Here is an 18,552-nt window from a genome sequence, read left to right on the forward strand (position 1 = left end):
GGGTTGGGCCAACAGCAAGTGCTGAATTTACGGCTGTTGGTGTGGGGCCCAGCTTTGAGGCTGGGCTTGGAGTTGGAGTTCTGTGTCTGGGCTTAGCTGAATTTAGGAAGGGGGCTGGCTGGGCCTAGGATGGTGGGCAGGATTAAAAATCAGATTGGAGCTGGGGTTCTGGTCAGGCAGGAAGAGTAGGCTGGGATTCGGGGTGGATTTGGGGCTGACACTGCATTTTGGTTTGGGTCTTTCCCAGAACTGGGGCTTTGGTTGGCACAGAGGCTAAAGCTGGCACGGAGAGTGGCTGACTGTACCCTGGGGCTGTGCCAGGGTCTGGGTCCAGCTCAGACTGGGGGTGGGGACTGGGCCCAAGGCACCCACCAACCACAGTGACATTGATGGCCTTTTCATCGCGATGGTCATTCACGCTCTCCGACACGTTGCAGATGTAGGTCCCAGAGTCGCCTGTCTCAGCATTGGGGATGTGCAGGATGGAGCGGATGTGGGAGGGCACATCAAACAGGAAGTCGGTCACCGGCTCCACCAGCCGCCCACTCTGCAGGGACAGGCGAGGACGAGCCCCCAGATGAGAGGGGTCCGTGAGAAGTCAGCCTGCAGGCTGAGGGTTCCGTCCCTGCCCAGCCCCTCCCCGCCCCGAGCCCGGGGCCGGCTTTACCTCCTGGCGGGGGTACCGCCACTCGAAGTTGACCACCTCGTTGCCGGTCACGATGCACATGATGGTGATGTTCTCGCCCTGGCGGACCACGGTCTGCACCGCGTTCACAGAGACGTTGATGGATGACACTGCAGGAGAGAGATTGGCCCAAGGCTGGGGAAGCCACCCCCAGCCACCAGCAATTCAACCTGAGGATGCGGTAGGGGTCCAGAGAGGGCTAAACGAATGCCGATTCATTCCTCCAACCCATATTTGGTGAACGCCTGCTGTACACCAGGGACTGCGCTGTGTGAACGCAGCAGACAAAATCTCCATTCTCGAGCCGTGGAAGTCGTCTAATCGGCTGCACATCCTAGATGAGGAGCCTCTGCCTTTGGTGTTTTATTTATTTTTTATTTTATTTTATTTTTTTGACAGGCAGAGTAGACAGTGTGAGAGAGAGACAGAGAGAAAGGTCTTCCTTTGCCGTTGGTTCACCCTCCAATGGCTGCCACGGCCGGCGCACTGCAGCTGGCGCACCGCGCTGATCCGATGGCAGAAGCCAGGTACTTATCCTGGTCTCCCATGGGGTGCAGGGTGCAGGGCCCAAGCACTTGGGCCATCCTCCACTACACTCCCTGGCCACAGCAGAGAGCTGGCCTGGAAGAGGGGCAACCAGGACAGAATCCGGCACCCCGACCGGGACTAGAACCCGGTGTGCCGGCGCCACAAGGCGGAGGATAGCCTAGTGAGCCACGGTGCCGGCCATGCCTTTGGTGTTAATCTTCACAATAATCCCATAGGATGGGCAGGGATTTTTATTCCTGTTTTGCACAGGATTTAGAGATTACGTGTCCTGGGCAAAGTCATTCGGATAGGAAGTGGCAGAGCTTGGATTCAAACTCAGCTGGCTCCAAAGCCTGTGTCTTTGCCAACCACACAGTACAGCCCAGGTCCGCCCTGAACGCATTCCCTGACCACGGGCAAGCGCCACCCTCTCTGGAAGCCTGCAGTTTCCTCATGTGTAAAATGGGGCAGCACTGCCTCCCCTCCCAGGCTGTCTGAGGACCCAGAGGAAAATGGAGTTGATGCTTGCTGGCCCATGGAGGTCTGTGCCTCTGTGATGGGGTGTATCTGCCTCTGCCTAGCACCGGGCCCAAAGAGGGGCTCACCCTGGAGGCTGTAGACGTAGTAGGCATCGGAGTCCACCTCCCTGTCCCCGATGGTGGTCTTGCACACGTAGGTCTTGTCCTCAAAGGTCCCCGAGAAGCCACGCTGGTGGTCATAGGGAATGGGCAGCGGGACGTCCTCCTTCTTCTCGTGCAGTGTTACCACCAGCCGAGGGTCTGTCACTCGGCACGGAATTGTGGTCTCAGTTATCTCCGTGAGGAAGATGAAGAGTTCCTCAGGTTCCGTGGGGAGGAAGCTCATGGTGGGATCTGCAAGGGGCGGAGCCAAGGAGGAGGGTCAGGGGAACAGGATTTCGACTATTACTAACTTGCTGTGTGACTTCGAGCAAGTCTCCTCCCCTCTCTGGCCCTCAGTCTCCCCTTTCCAGAATAAAGGTGCTGGGGCCGGCGCTGTGGTATAGCAGTTAAAGCCACTGCCTGCAGTGCTAGTATCTATATGGGCGCCAGTTCAAGTCCCGGCTGCTCCACTTCCCATCCAGCTCTCCACTATGGCCTGGGAAAGCAGTAGAAGGTGGCCCAAGTCTTTGGGCCTCTGCACCTGCGTGGGGGACCCAGAAGAAGCTCCTGGCTCCTGGCTTTGGATCAGCACAGTTCTGGACATTGCAGCCATCTAGGGAGTGAACCAGCCAGCTTCCCTCCTTGCCTCCCCCTCTTCCCTCCCTCTCTCCCTCCCTCCCTCCCTCTCTCTCTCTCTCTCTATCTCTCTCCCCGCCTGTCTGTAACTCTGCCTTTCAAATAAATAAACAAACAACAAACAAATAAAAAACAGAATAAAGGTGCTGCTACAAGTAGGACATTTGTCCCCTCCAAAACTCAGGTTGAGATGTAACTGCCGTGGCAACACTATGAAGAGGTGAGTAGGCCACGGGAGCCCCGCCTTCATGAGTGGGACAGTGCCACTTCCAAGGGCGAGTCTGCTCCCCCCTGCTCTCTATTGCCCTTCTGCCTTCTGCCACAGGATGACGCAGCGAGAAATTCCTCCCCAGGCGCCTGCCCCTTGATTTTGGACCCAACAGATTTCTGTTCATCACAAATCCTGGGTGTTGTGTTACAGCACCAAACGCTCCAGATGCTCTCAGAGGTCCCTTCCAACTCTAACGTTTGCTATTGGACAGCACCAGGGCGAGAAAGAAGAGAAACCTCAAGTTCAAGTGCGGCTGGCACCTGAAGCTTGGGGAGCAAGGAGGGTGGGGCGTGGAGGCCAAGAGGAGCAGACGGGAGCCAGCTGAAAGCAGCCAGTTCTTGGGGGACAGGAGTGGGCTTGGCTGCCAGGGAGCACACGCGGATCCCGACTGGGGAGGGGGGATGAACAGAGTCCTGGGGGAGCCAGGCTGGGTTCCCCGGCGAGTCTATGTTTCTAACACAGAGGCATTTCACGAGGTTGCTGGAGCCTTCTCTGTACCACCCCTGACGCCTGCAGTGGAGAAAGGAGGGGAGGGAGAAGGAGCCCACTCGGGCCAGGGCCTCACCTGGCACAAAGATGTAGAGCCGCTTCCGCTCGCTGGGGTCCAGCCCCTGCGAGCCGTTGTAGCTGCAGAAGTACTCGCCGGTGTCTGTCCCAGTGACATTGCTCAGGGTGAGCACGCTGGAGAAGGTGCCGTCCTGGTTCACGGCCACTTCCTGCCAGGGCTCCTGGGACAGCCGCTCCCACACCACCGGAGCCGAACCCGAGCAGGTCAGCACGAAGGTGCTGGAGATGTTGAGGACCAGTTCTGGCCCTGGAGGAGTGATGACCAGGCCCTGGGAGGCTTCCGGTCCCAGCAGCAAGAGCAGGGACAGCAGCAGCGACCAGCCTTCGGGACAAGAGGCAACAGGGGTGAGCGTGGGGACCTCAGTGCCGCTCCTGAGCTGACCCTGGGAGGAGGCTCTGCGTGCACAGCCTCCGTATCCCTGGGGGGCTCACCTCCCCCGTCCCTCACAGACTGGGGCCTCCCCACCAGATTCCGGGGCCTGCTTGCCCAGTGCCAGGGCCCCTGGGACTCCTCTGGGCCTCAGTCTCAGTCCCTGCAGACCCCCAACCGCCGTGTCGTGCAGCGGCGCTGTGCCCAGGCAGGAGGCAAGAGAAAGACTCAGGAAATCCTGGGGAAGCAATTCCCAGGCCTGCGGTTCCTGCATGACTTCCCAGGTCACCTTCTGAGCGTTTTTCTCGCAGCTGCCCATGTTCCTGTGAAGCCCGGAGCTGGCCTACTTGGAGGGCGGAGGAGACAGGGTCTCAGGTGCTCAGAGTGGGAGCAGGTGCTGGAGGGGCCTGGGGTTGGGGGCTCTGGTACTCGGTGACTGGTCCTCCCAGGGACATCCTCTGAGGAAGGACTTTTCATGAGACAGGCGGGCAGTCACTTGGCCTGCTGGGCTGCACACTGATTGCTTGCTCAGCCCCAACCCTGAGGAGCAAGGCCGACGTGGGCAGGCAGGAGGGAAGGGGGGTTGCTGAGAGAGGCCTGGGGTGGGGAGGGGGCTTGGGAGCTCCCAGCCAATGAGGGGAACCAACAAGAGAGGGGAGCCCGAGGCAGGACAAGGCCAGGCCCTGGGCTGAGCAGAGCCGGGTGGCAGGCTGCAAAGGGCCCAATAGAGGACTTGCGCCAAGGGCTCTGCACAAGCAGAGCTCGGATGCAGGTTCCCCCACCCCAACCCCAACCCGGGAGCAGTCCAAGTGTTCACCATGGAAACCCACTGGAATTAGAGGAAAAGGAGGCTGAGGGGCACTGTAGTGGTGGCTCCCCAGTCTACCCACCTTTCAGCCCCGGAGCTGGCCCCACAGCTGGAAGCCGCATGGTGTCCTGTGGAGTTAAACAGGGATCAGGGCTTGCAGTGGGCAGAGGCCAGGCCAGGGCCCATCCTAGCACCTGGCTCCTGCAGAGTAAGCCCCAGCAGGGCCACCCAGCCTCTGTGTCCATGGGGCTGAAGTCAGAGGCGGAGGGGCACACCTGACCACAGGCCCGACCCCCCACCCCCCGCTGCTGAGCCCCGGCCTCTCTCCGGCCTTAGTTTCCCTGCACATGCGAAGGGGTGGGAGGCTGGCTGGACAGCGTGCCTGGGCCGCCGGCTCTGACAGCCCATCTTCTGGGTGACAGTTTCAATACCAGGCTCTTATCTGCCAGGACAAATATTTGGGAAAGTGCGATGAAAGGCCTGGAGGAGAAGGAGGGGTGAGCAGAGCCCAGAGAACGCCACAGCTCCCCCAGCACAACAGGAAATGGAGGCGGCTGTGGGAAGGGAAGTGGGGAGGGGGGAGCAGGGTTGTGGAATGTGGGGGGTGGGCTTGGCCCCCTCACCTCAGCCCAGAGCAGCACAGAGAGGCCCAGGGGAGAGGGGCTGGGAACTAGGCCCACAGGAGGCTGCACGGGAACTCAGCAAAGCTTCCAAGGACCGTGGAGGCCACTGAACACTACCCTGGGTGGCCAGATGGGGGAAACTGAGGCTGGAGAAGCAAGGACGTTTGCCCAAGGTTCTGAGAGGGAGATGGAGAGACAGAAGCAGAGAGAAGAAACCCCAGAGACACAGAGAGAGGAGCTCCACGAAGACACACAGCGTGGGAGGCACAGACAGAAGCAGGCTGAACTGGGGAGCCTCATGCTCTGTCCCTGCCTTGGATCCCGAATAACCACCAAGGACCAGATAGGGCCAGGGTCTGTGCAGCATTGATAAGAGGGAGGCCAGAGGTGGACAGGGTCAAGGGCAAGACTTGCGGGAAACGACAAGGAGCCTTCCGCTGCTGCAGGCCCCTCCTCAGTTGCTGCCCAGCCTGGTGCTGCCCTAGGGCCCCGCCCAGCTCATCCCCACATCCCCATCTCACCCCGTGTCTCCAGCTCAGGGCCGAGGAGCCAGGTCTGAGCCCTGGCACTCCCGCCTCTCGTGCCACGGCCATCTCTGCGGCCTTGGACTCCAGCTGTCCATGAGGAATGAAGGCCAGTGTCCCCCCAAAGCAGGGCCCCATAGCACACCAGGGGGGGCCAGACCCTCAGCCTCAGCTCAGGCCAGTGCCCCTGGTAGCAGTCTCAGCAGATCTGCTCTCCTCTAGCGCCTCCACCCCCTCCCTTCCGGCCGGCCTGCCTGGGGGTCCTCTCCCCGATTTGACTTGCTCCACAAGGTCAAAGCCAGCCCTCTTGGTGCCCCTGCACAGCATGCCCCAACCCCTCCAGATGGACGCCAGGCCCCCTTGGATAGGAGGGCACAGCGCCACAGCGGAGCCAGCAGCCCCCTCAGAGGCCCATGTGCCCCTCGGTGGGTGCCCCTCTGGCTCCCCCCTTCCTGCCGGAGATCTCAGCCAAAGAAAATCATTAGCAGCCCAGGCTGGGGGAGGGGCCGCAGCCCAGCCTCCCACCCCCACCCCTTCCCAGCCGCCCTGGCTGGCCACACTGTTTATTATTATAAAGAAGGAATCTGGCCGGCTGGCCTGGAGAGGATCGGTCACAGCAAAGGGGCTGGCCCGGCTGGCTGTGTGGGCTGGGCCCTCGTGGCATGTGGCCCCCCATGCTGCTCCACTGTGGCACCCAGTCACCCCTCCTCCAGGGTCTCTCCTGCTGGGCCTGTGACTAGAGGTGGCTCAGAGCCTCTAACGCTCTGAGCTGGGAGGGACCCTTCTTAAATGGGTAGCAGAGGCCTAGAGAGAGACAGGCGCATGCTACAGTTGCATGGCAAAAAGGTACATTCAGGCTATGAGCAAGGGACAGGCTAGGCAAAGAGGCTCAGGGAGTCTGTAGACACCCCTAGAGCCTGGAATGGCATCGCTACGAGGCAAGCATGTGTGCTCCCTGCACGAGGATTCTCGCACCCACTGTGAGATGAGCGGGTCTGCAGCCGGCTCTGCCTTTTTCCCATCCACACACAGAGGTTTGGAGAGGTCCTTCAAAGAGCTGTCCCCAGGGCAGGTGGCGCAGCACGGCCGCTGGGACCCACACGTCTCATATTGCAGCCCTGCTTTCAGTCCTAGCAACCCCGCTTCCAGTCCAGCTTCCTGCTATTGTGCCTGGGAGGCAGCAAGTATTCGGGCCCCAGCCACCCCTGTGGGAGACCTTGATGGAGTTCTGGGCTGCTGGCTTGTGACTTTAGCCTGGTCCAGGCCTGGCTGTTGCAGACATTTGGGGAGTAAATGAGTAGACAAAAGATATTCTCTCTCTCTCTCTCTCTCTCTCTCTCTCTCTTTCGTTCTGTCTTTCAAGTAGATGAAAATAAATATAAATTTTTTAAAAGCTATTGGCTTGGAGCTGGTGTTGTGGCATAGTGGGTTAAGCTGCTGCCCGCAGCACCAGCATCCCATATTGGTGCTGGCTCAAGTCCTGGCTGCTCTACTGCTGATCCAGCTCCCTGCTAATGCACCTGGGAAAGCAGTAGAAGATGGCCCAAGTGCTTGGGCCTCTGCACCTGTGTGGATGAGACTCGGATGAAGCTTCTGGCTCCTGGTTTCAGTCTGGCCCAGCCCTGGCTGTTGAGGCCATCTGGGGATTGAACCAGTGGGTGGAAGACTTCTCTCTCTCTCCCCTCCTCTCTGTAACTCTGCCTTTCAAATAAATATATCTTTAAAAAAAAAGTTGTTGGCCTAAAAAAATAGCATCCCTATTCTGAAGTGCTGCCTTAAAAGATTTTCTTTTACATTTATTTGAGAGGCAGAGACAGAGCTCTCACTTGCTGGTCCACTCTCCAAAAGCCTGCAGCAGCCCTGAGCCAGGCCGAGGCCAGGGACCCAATCCAGGGGTCCCACGTGGGTGGCAGGAACCCAATCACATGAGCCATCACCAGCTGCCTCCCAGGGTCTGCTTTAGCAGGAAGCTGGAGTCAGGAGCCAGAGCCAGGCACAGACCCCAAGCACTCTGATGTGGGATTCAAGCATCCCAGCTGGCTGAATGCCGGCCCCAGCTCTGTCCTCCTGTCTGGCCAGGGAGACGTTTCTAGTCAGTGTTATTCCCACTGGGGTGGTTTGAGGAGGTAGGAGCTGGTGAGAAAGAGAGCCACATTCCTGAGGGCACAGTCATATGCAAATCCAAATCCCGGTTGGAGTTTTCCTAACCGCTCAGTCGAACACTTGCTGTGTGACCTTGAGCAAGTTATTTCCCTGTCTGGGCCCCAGTTTCCCCTTCCATACAATCAGGAGTAGGACAGCAGGTATTCAGGGGACTTTCAGCCAAATGAAGTGGTAACATCGACCGGTAGGGGGCAGTAGGGGGCGGGCGGCACAGGCAACAGGCTGGAGGACAGAGATGACCCAGAAAGGACGCAGGGCGGCTGGACGTGACCTCCCAGGCCATCAGGCATGACTCCCGGCCACCCTAGGTTGTGCACCCAGGGACCTCCTCGTGCTTCTCAGGGGTGGCTGTGGCTCCCGCCCACCCCATGAAGGCCCAGGCAGCTGACTTGGGGAGGGGAGTGGGCTTGCCTGTGACCACTCCCCTTCGTTAGGGAGAGGGCTGTGCAGTGGAGAGAAGCCACCTGGGACATCATGGGTGCCACGGTCAGGGATCAGGCATCCCCTCCCTGCCACACTGTTCTGCCGGAGTCGTGCTAGCTCCCCACCCCTGTTTGCCCATGGGAAGAGTGCTGTGTGCCAGGAAGCCCTCATGACCCCTCCGCTTTGGGCCAGATCAGAAGGACAAAGGTCTGAAGAGAGAGCCCTGTGGATGAGAGGGAGCCCCAGGGGAGCAGAGTGCGAATGTCAAGTCCAGCGCAGGGGATCAAGGACGCGTCAGACGCCGCTCCCAGGGCCCCAGCCCTCCCTCCTCCCAACACATACACTTCTTCCCCCCTTTCCCACCTCCCTCATCTAAATAAATCCACTCCATCTTGGCCACATCCGCCAGCAGCAGCTTCCCTCCCTCGGGGTCCTGAGGCTCCCACGACACAGGCAGACCAGGGAGGGGGAGGCCTGCAGGCGGCCAGCACATGCACACAGCATGGATGGCTGCCTACACGCTCACTCACACGCTCCTGGGAATCACGTATGTGTGCAGCAGGCCATGTGCACACAACATGTGTACGCCCACACAGGGCACACGTGCACAAGCTCCCCCTGCACCCAGGGCACAGGCACGTGGCGCAGACTGCCGCTGGTCCTCTCTCCCAGGCCTGGCAGGGACGCAACCATGGGCAACAGATCACATGTGGGCCCAGCATATGCGACACGCACACAGCATGTGCGCACGGGACCCCCAGCCTCCTCTGGACACACAACCATACGCACGCACAGACACTCTAGAAAGCCAGTGTGCCGTGTACAGTTTTGAGCACTTGAACATAAGGATCCACTTGATCCTCAGTCAACTCCACGAGAAAAATGCAGTGATCAACCCCATTCGAGAGGTGGGAAAAGTGAGGCAGAGCATGTTTGAGAACCTGGCCTAGAAACCCAGAGCCTAGGAGCACAGAGCTCTACGTCACCCCCACACCACCACGTCTCTGATCAAGACAGGGCAGTGGGGTTCGACAGGGACAGACGGAGGTGAGCTTTGGCGGTTTTGCGTCATAGGCTGGAGAGGGCGGTATCAAAGAGGAGCCCACACCCCTGCTGGAAACACTGGGAGGCAGGAGGGTGTGAGCCCTGCGGGGACAGGCCATTTTTGGAGCCAGCCGAGAATGCGGCCAAAGGTCAGCACTGATAGCGGCCCATAAGCTGGTTTGGGGCGTTGAGGCGCCTGGGGGCTCCGAGTGGACAGAGGGACACTCAGACTGGGGCAGGGACAGGCTGGGCAGAAGCAGCTGGTGAGATGGGGAAGGGAGGAGGGGCTGCCGGGTCAGGTCCCAGGCCAGGGGTGCCGGGAATAAACAAGATGCCCGAGGGAGGAGGAGGAGGAGGAGGCCCAGGCCTGGGGATCACGGGGTCAGAGTCTTGGAATGTCAGAGCTGCACAGCCCCCAGGGGTCATCTGTCTGGTCCAGCCCCTCCCCGGGCCCCATTGAACAGACGGGGAAGCTGAGGCTAAGTGAGGGGAGGTCCCGCTGCTCTGGGAAGGGGGGCTCAGAGGCCTGAAGGGGCTGGGCTGGGTGGTCCCTGCCCCTAGCCTCTGCTCAGATGTGGGGGGGGGGGTCAAGGCTCTGGACTACAGGCCCCACCCTCTCCTGTCTGCAGCAGACCCCCCTCCCCCCTGCCAGGCAGGAATTAGCAACTGAGGCTTGGAGGAGGTGACTGGCTGAGTGGCTGGCAGAAGAGGGACACAGACTCCAGGCTCCAGACTGAGCCAGCTCTGGTCCCCTCTCGTCCACAGCACGTTGGTTCACAGCCCCCACCGACAGTGGGACCACAGGGGCCTGCGTTCTCGACCCAGCCCTGCCCCTCTCCGGGCCTCAGTTTCCCCATCTGTATAGTGGAGTGGACAGGGCTGACGTGCTGCGGCTGTGGCAGACAGCTGCGTGGAGCTGGAATGCCGGGGTGGGGGGCGGGGGTGGGGGGGAGTGCAGAGGGACAGCCAGGATGTCATGACTCAGCTCAGAGAAGGCAGCCAGCTCCAGCTTGGGGTTGGGTGGGGGAGCGACATCTAGAACTGGGGTTAGGAGGCCTCCGCCCACAGCTGGGGAGTACAACAGTGACAGCGGCCCAGCCTGGACCTGGCCGAGCCTGGCCCCTGCGGCCTTCCCCAGGCGGACTGAGATATGAGTGTGACGGGGCAGCATGGGTCAGCAGCCACCCTGAGAGCCAGGGCAGACAGCAGTGGCAGGGGCTAGGGAAGCTCCCGCCTGCCCCCCTAAATCCTATACCCCACTATGTCCGGTGGGGAAGGCTCAACACCCCACTTCCACGGTAGAAATCTCCCACCAGGTTCAGGGTCCGAGCCAGGGCTGGAGGGAGGTGGTGAGCAGCTGGCCCATGTGGCACAGTGGCACCCAGGCCCGGCACCTCTGCCACGCAAGCTCAGGACTGTGGTGTTTGCCAGGGACTCACAGCGGCCCCCTGAACAGAGCAGTAGAGGCCACCAAGCCAGTGCCTCCCAGTCCAGGAGGATGAAGAGCAGTGTGGGCTCACGGGAGGCCGTCCTGACCCCCAGCCCTCTCCCTCAAGCCCTCCCAGGCAGCCCTCGGCCCCGCCCTTCCAACCCCTCACTCTCACCTGTTGTCACAGTCCCACCAGAAGGAACCCTTCAGAAACACAGCCCAGATGTGTCTCTCGTGGGCCCTCGGTGGCGCGCCCTGGCCCTGCCCACAGCACCTCCTCACCAGCTCCCCAGGGCCCATACTTGTCACTCGCCCTCCCCAGGGGGCCTCCCCAGGGACACAATGGAAAGAAATGACCTATTTTCTGGAAGTCTAAGAGAAAAAGAAACATCTGTCTGGAGAGGAGCCAGGCCGATAAAGAAGAGACAGATCCCCCCAGGGACCCCCCTCCCCACCGCAGCACGGCCCCCTCACCCTCCAGAGCCAGAGCCCTGAGCCTGGGGGATGGGGAGAGTGCGCGGCAGCTCCTTGGAACAGCGCGTGGGAAAGCGCTCAGTGTGTGCCTCACGGCCGGCCGCTGGGGGCCCAAGGGAGGGGCCCGGGTCCCCACAAGGCTGGGAAACAGCCGAGAAGGAGGTCAGTGCGGGAGGGAGGCCCAGCGGCGTCTGCCCCTGCCGCTGCCGCCCACAGAGAGAGCACTTCCTGCCTCTCTCAGCGCCTCGCTGGCCCCCCAGGCCATATGGCCTGGCTCTGCCCAGGCCCACTGGGTCCCTGGCCCACAGTCCCTTGGCTCCCTCTGGGCCTTCATGAGCCCTTGGAAAAGGTACAGGGACCCCGGTTCCCTTGAGAGTAGCACCAGGAGAAAGAAGAGCGACCCCTGGCGCAGCCCTCATCAGAGCAAGCCCAGGCTGTCAGGGCTGACGGACAAGGAAACTGAGGCAGGGATATCGCTGACCCAAGACCCCAGAGCTCGCTGGCTGGCCACACGGCCCTGGAGTGCGCAGACTCAGGGTCCCCGTGACAGCCCGTCTAAGGCAGGAGCAGCGTGCAGGAGCCCCACTCACGGGGGAGCTTGACCCATGCTGCCGGCCTTGCTCTCTCCGGCCACTTCCCGCCGCCTGCCCTCATCCTCCCACACTCTCTGTGCACCTGGGCGAAGCTGCAGCTGAGGGGTACACAGTCACAGCTGTTCTCAAGAGCCCTGCAATCCCGGGGCTGGGAGGGGCCGCCCGTACCACCCTCTGCTTGGCATCTCCTCCTCCCTCCCTGCCATCACACACCTCTGGTGACGGGGGTCTCACCCCCTCCCCTGCGGCCCACCCCGTTCTTGGCAGCTCATTGTCAGAGGCCAGACAACCCATGAATGTTCTTCACTGCATTGAGTACAGCCTGCCTCGCTGGGTCCTGCTTCTACACACCCACCTCCCGCCCCATTCACCACTCCCCAAACTGAAAACAAACCCAAGCCCCTGCTAATCAGAGGCAGGTACTCTGCTAGACGGGATGCCCCACTGATTTAGCTCATCCCCACGGCCCCGCATTATTCCCACTTCACAGAGGAGGAAGCTGAGTCTCCGAGAAGTTTGGGTGGATGCCTTCAGTCACATGGCCTGTCAGTAAAGAAGCCAGGACAAACAGGCCAGTTTGACATGAAAGCCTATATATATATATATATATATATTTTTTTTTTTTAATTATTTGCTTGAAAGGCAGAGAAAGAGATATCTCTCATCTGCTGGTTCACTCCCCAAACGTCTGCAACAGGTGGGGCTAGGCCAGGCCAAAGCCAGGAGCCAGGAACTCAATCCAGGTCTCCCATGTGGGTGGCAGGGACCTAAGTACTTGAGCCAACACTGGCTGCCTCCCGGGATGCACACTGGCAGGAAACTGGAATTGGGAGTGGAGCCAGGACTTGAACCCAGGCACCCTGATAGGAGATGCGTGTGCCCCAAGCAGTGGCTTAACCACTGAGCCAAGTGCCCATCCCCAAGCCTGTAGTCCTGAGCACCAGGCCAGACCACCTTTGCCTGCAGAGAGCCGCTCCCATGTGGTGCACATACTCGTGGGGTCCACACAGAATCCAGGCTCTTGGAAACAGGAGGAATCTCGGGCATCACTGAGGGCAGTGGGTACGCGGAGCCTGCCCCAGGACCCCCACCGTTTGATGCCGGCTGGGCATAAAGTCAGGAGCTGTGTGCACTGCACACTCAGGGCCAGCACCCGGGGCTGAGGAGACCCTGGGTCTGCCAATGGCAGGGCCTGTCCCAAAGCCATGTGAGCAGAGCATCCCAGCAGCCGTGCTAGGTGTGTGGCCAGAGCTGCTCCAGGCCTGCCCCCGCTGGGGCCCCAGCAGCCCCTCCACCCTGCACAGCCGGCAGGCCCTCTGCAGCTGCAGAGTTGCAGGCCTCCGCCATCCCTGGGCTGCCCCCTGCCCCCCGCCCCCCAGATCCTCATCTCCGGCCGGTGCCATGGCAACGGAGAGCGCCAGGCCCTGGCAGCTGAAAGAGCCCCTGAGAGGGGTCCCAGGCTGAGGCTGGGGAGGCGGGTGCGGCAGGCGCAGACAAGCAAACCTTCTGTTCCCAGGCTGCTGCCAGCCCCGGACCGGCCATGCGCCGGGGTGGGAGCCTCTGATGGAATGGGTCCTCAGAGCCAAGTGGGCAGGGGGCAGGCAGGCCGCAGGACCCCCACGTACCAACCCACCAGCCAGAGTCCACAAGGTGAGCAGGGGTTGCGTGCTAGGGAGATTCCTGCCATTGACTGATGCCAATTAGCGGACATTGACATTCCCCTCAGAGCCCTCCTGTGCGGCCACTCGGGCAGGGCGAGGAGGCCCTGCTGCACTGACCCTCTCGCTCCCTTGGCGTCCACTCCCCCAGCGGTCTCTCCGTGTGCTGTGACCCTCACTGCCTCAGTTTCCCCCCTGTAAAGTGGGGCTGGCCGTGAAGTTGTCGAGACTGGTCCAAGGCGGCCGGATAAGCAAAATGCTTAGAACACGGCCTGGCACACAGTCCTCTGCGAAGCCAGCGGACATCTGATTGTTATTACCGGTTCTCTTGCGGGGGAGTAAGTCACTCCCTCAGCCCAAGTGCACGCCGAGACGGCTCGGCTGGGCTTGGAAGCCAAGGGGTGCGCGTGAGAGATGAGATGGTGCAGAAAAACCCCTGCCCGCCCAAAAACTATCCTCGGGAAGGGGCAGCTGCTGTGCCTGCAGGGAGTATGAGCAGCCGCAGCCATCCCAGCACGCCGAGGCTCAGTCAGGGGCTCTCGGCCCAGCACAGCAGGGACTTTCCACCCAGCTGGCATCAGAACCCAAGACTGATGACTCCTAGTCCACCATCTACTGAGCTTTCCGACACCTCGGTCTTAGTCCCTTAATTTGATTGCCCACAAACCAGAAAACCCATGTAATAATTATTTAGAACAGCTCTGAGCTCCTCAGATGGGACTCGGGCTTACAGCAGGTGCTCAGTGGATGCTCGCCCAGCACGAGAGCTCAAACGGCTCTGCAAGGTCGGTGTTTCTGGTCCTCGGGCCTGGGGTCTCAGCTCCTGCTTTCCTCTTGCCCTCCCACCCCCACCCCAATAACAGGCTTCACGAGGCTGGGAACTGGGTTGGGCAGGCAATGGCGTCTCGCCCTCCAGAGGGGTGATAAGGGAGAGCGGGTGCAGGCAGAACACACGCACGCATGGGACTCCGCCATGCCAGGCTGTGCCCAGTGCCGCCAGGTCGTGGCAATGCATGGGAGCTCAGCCAGGCTCCAGCCCGAAGCCACCTAATCTCAGATGCGAGTCCTGGCTCTGCTACTTGTTAACGGTGAGACCTTTCTAAACTTAACTGCTTAGAGTCTCAACTTCCCGGAAAACCACGTTGCTCTGAGGGTTAGAGGTGGTGATGAGAAGCACTGGATACCAATAAAGCACTCAGTAGACAGCGACTATTGCCATTACAGGATTATTCCAGGGCGGAGGGAAGCAGGGCCACCTGAGGACTGTGGCCTTGAACTAGGCCTTCGAGGGTTGTGTGTGAGCAAGGTTAGGAAAGGGAGATTGACAGGCGTGTGGGAGAGATGGCAGGGAGGGCTGTGCCAGCCTGGAGCCTGGGGCTCGGCACAGGCATGCAGTGGGTTGCTTTGGGAAAGGTTTGGAGGGCTGGGACAGGATCAGGGTTTTTCTTTGGAAGCGCAGGGAAGCCGGCTTTCCGCCATCAACAGTTATGGGGGTTGGCTGGCTGCTGGCCGGGCAACAAAAATGCTGCGGCTCCAGGCTCTGGGGGTGGGAGGGGTGGGGGCTTCATGCAGGGGAGGGGCATGAGCAGAGTGGCATCTTAGGGAGGGCAGTGTCTCACATGAAGCCACCCCAAACCCAGCCTGAACTCCCTAACGAGACCTTGGGACATACTGTGTGGAGCAAGTACAAATTGAAAATGCAGGCTCCTTGTTAAAATAACGAGAGTTTTGAGTTGATGGGTGCAGAGATTGAACCATGCGTATACCCTTCTAAGCAAGAGGCTTCCATGAAGGTGGAAGTCATTCTTTCTCCCTGGACTAAGGGGGAGCCCATCCATCCATCCATCCATCCACCCATCCGTCCATCTGTCCAATTGTCCATCCAGCCTGCTATCTATCCATCCATCTGTCTATTCACCTGTCCATCCATCCATCTGTCCAATTGTCCATACATCCATACATCCATCCTCCCGGCTATCCATCCACCCATCCATCCATCCACCCGTCCAACTATCCATCCAGCCTTCTATCTATCCATTCATCTATCCATCTATTCACCTATCTGTCCATCCATCCATCTGTCCTATTGTCCATCCAGCCTTCTATCCATCCATCCATCCTCCCACTAATCCACTTCTGCATCTCTCCATGTATTTATCTACCTATTCACTATTGCAAAATCCATTCAGCAGGTAAGTGTCAAGCTGGAAGCTGACAAGGACATAAACACAGAGGGCTAACTCCCAGTCCACGGGGTCAAAAGTGAGCCTTTCCTTCAAGACGTTGTCTGGGTTGGGAAGGACCAAGTCTTCTGTGACATGTTTATAAAGCTGAGCCCTGCCCCTTGGGGATGGCTGGGCTCCCACCCCCTGCCCCACACCCACCCAGGATCAGCTTCAGGCATGGAGAAGCTTGCGTTCCATTTCCCAGGAAGGGAAGGTGCCAAGGGCACCTCCAAGGATGGGGGAAAACAGCCAGGAGCAGCCTGGCAGGGATGCTCCGGGGCAAAGGACAGAGCCAGGTGGACCTCCGGGGTCCCTGAGAGTCCCTCTGGCCCCTCCCCCTCCCCCTCCCCGACTTCCCCTGAGAGGAAACTTCAGCCAGACTGGAGAAGTGGAGTGAGCCGAGGTTTGCTCGTCCAGAAAGCTACCCAGGGCTTCCCTTCCCTCCCTGGGATGGCCGTGCTTCTCTGCAGCCCAAACTCTGCCCTCTGGCCTCACCCCAGAGAGACGTGGCGGCTGAACCCTGGACACAGTGCACAGGAAAACGGGTCCCGGGTTCAGCACCATCCCTGACGATCCGTCGGGCCTTGGGTGCATCCCTTCTCCTCTCTGGGAGCTACTGTGGCCCCCACACACGAGGAAGTCCACCCAGGTGGCCCTGAAAGCCTTTTACACCTCTGACATTGAGGAACTTTCCACGCCATCCTCCCGCGCGACGGCCCTGTGCGTCACAGGGCGGGGAAGCAGGTACCTCGGGCAGACCAAAGCTTTCGAGTGCCCGAGACATCAAATAGACCAGATCTGAAGGGAGGCGGAGAGAGGGCATTCACGCAGCAATACGCTTTGATTTCCAATCTCCTCTAGCAGGCTGGGGGTGGGGTGCCCTGGAAGTCATCTGGTGTTGAGGGGTGCGGGCAGCCCTTTTGCTGAAGCTCTGGACCTGAGGCTTGGGAGGGGCTGCAGCAAGTGTGTGAATTCCACACTCACTGTCCCCGGAGGTGGGCTCTCCATCCATTCCTCCCCCTTCCCTCCGGACCCCATCACTCTACGGTACCAATCCTTGCTTCCTCCTCAAATCAGAGCCCAGGAGGCCCACAGGGTCACCACACGCATCTGCAGCCCTAACACACCCACTGCCCCAGTCTCCTTGTTCACGATCCCAGGAAAACAGGCAGGTGGGCTCACCAGGAACACACCCTCCGAGCCCCAGAGAAACTGAGCGTGCAGAGGGGCTGCTCTCGTTGTTCGAAGGTTCCTCCTCCTTGTTGCAGGTTCAAGTTTTCCATTAGTGGCCATCGATCTTGACCTCTTTCGGTAATTGTAGAAAGAAAGCCTAAGAAAGCCCCTTTCATCGTGACGTTAAATATGCATGACCCCTGAGCACATGGCAGGGCCGATCTGGGCTGGCTGGGATTGGGATCCTGGAATTGTTTTCAGGCTGTTAGGGAGTTCGGCAATCATTTGTGCCTACCTCCTTGGTGGATGGATAGGAAAACCAAGACCCAGAGAGGGATGGACTGGCCCACGGTCACAGGGGTTGATGGGCTGCTGACCACCTCTGGAAAGCTGCGTGGCCTCCACAGCTGATGCTGGGTCCCCAGGGCTGTCCCGACCCCACTCAGCTCTAGAATCAGAGATACCCAGGTGCAGGCCCCCGGCTCCATCACCCCGCTCGGCCAGTGGCCTCAGGGCTGCCCCCAGGAAATACAGGGACCTCATTCAGCGCCTTAGGTCATCTCACGGCTCCCACAAACTGCCCTACTGCTCACAGAGGAGACTGAGGCCCAGAGAAGCAAAGCCCTGGCGCAGAGTCACACAGCCAGAAGCTGAAGGGACAGAGGGCTGGTCACTAACTGGTCATCTGATGCCCGAGCCTGGCTTTGTTTATCCACGGTGCCCACTGCCTCCCAGATGTAGAAGCAGCCTGGGGAGGGGACAGGAGCTCTGAGGTTGGCCCCACACGGATTTGAATGAGCCAGGGCCAGTGCTCTGTCTGCTGACTGTGAATGCACGGTGCTTTCCACCACCTGCCTCACATCTGGCGCCAGTTACAAGTCCCAGCTCTTCTCCCCACAGAGGAGGGAGGGCTGCCCGGTAACTTCTGTCTAAGAGCAGGAGAGCAGGGTGCTGGCCACACAGGCTCCTTCCTCTCTGCAGACCAAGCTAGGGCCCTGCAGAAGACAGCTGCACTCCCTCCATCCCGCCAGGGGCAGGCTCCGCACGCACGCCACTGCTCCCTGGCCAGGAGCGCTCTGGCAGCAGGAGGGTTAAGCCTTTGGCTTAAGACAGACTCTGGTCCCAGCACCAACCAGACTGACTTGCGTAGCCCTGGGAAAGCCACTCTGCCTCTCCCAGGCTTGGTTTCCTCATCTGCACAGTGGAGTAACAACAGGGATTTCAAAGCCTCGCTAAGAAGATTGCAGAGTGTGCCTGCCTGCCTGGGACTGGATGTCCCCGAATGGGTGAGACACAGGAGGACTCGATGACTGTGAAGCAGCTTGATGAAGGCCTTTGTGTGCTCTGGGGACGACAGAGGCAAGCAGAGCCATCCCTCGGTGCCCAGGGCTGGCGCAGGGGACAGAAGGCAAGACAGGGAAGCCTGGGGCCTGGACAGGCTCTGATGCGTAAGTGGCACACAAGCAAGAGGAGGGGGCCGAGCAGCAAGGCTGCCACACGAAGTGCATGGCAAGCACTTGCAAGACTGGAAGGAGCCAGGAGGGCTGCCTGGAAGAGACAGAGCAGGGAGGATCCCTGGAAGAAAAGTGATGAGGAAGGGCATTCCAGGCAGAGGACGCGAGGGCAAATGCCCACAGGCAGGCTGGTACAAATTCCTTCTCGGATTCTAGGATCTGCCTGGCAGGAACAAAAGGCCCGAGTCTGCAGCAATGAGGCAGGGGCGCTTACAACCTCTCCA

The 18,552-nt window shown here is 60.0% G+C and overlaps 1 protein-coding gene across 1 annotated transcript in view; it reads right to left on the reverse strand.

Annotated features, from left to right (window-relative positions):
- PDGFRB (platelet derived growth factor receptor beta) overlaps positions 1-18,552 on the reverse strand; it is a 35,293-nt gene that overhangs the window by 15,368 nt on the left and 1,373 nt on the right. The window contains exons 2-6 of the mRNA XM_002710305.5: positions 4,568-4,613; positions 3,306-3,629; positions 1,819-2,085; positions 668-795; positions 373-547 (exon numbers count right to left, since the gene is read on the reverse strand). Of these exons, the coding sequence (XP_002710351.3) occupies positions 373-547; positions 668-795; positions 1,819-2,085; positions 3,306-3,629; positions 4,568-4,607 (934 nt within the window). The 5' untranslated portion in view covers positions 4,608-4,613. The remainder of the gene's footprint in view (positions 1-372; positions 548-667; positions 796-1,818; positions 2,086-3,305; positions 3,630-4,567; positions 4,614-18,552) is intronic.

Source organism: Oryctolagus cuniculus, chromosome 6, assembly GCF_964237555.1.
Source record: "Oryctolagus cuniculus chromosome 6, mOryCun1.1, whole genome shotgun sequence".
Lineage (NCBI taxonomy): Eukaryota > Metazoa > Chordata > Mammalia > Lagomorpha > Leporidae > Oryctolagus > Oryctolagus cuniculus.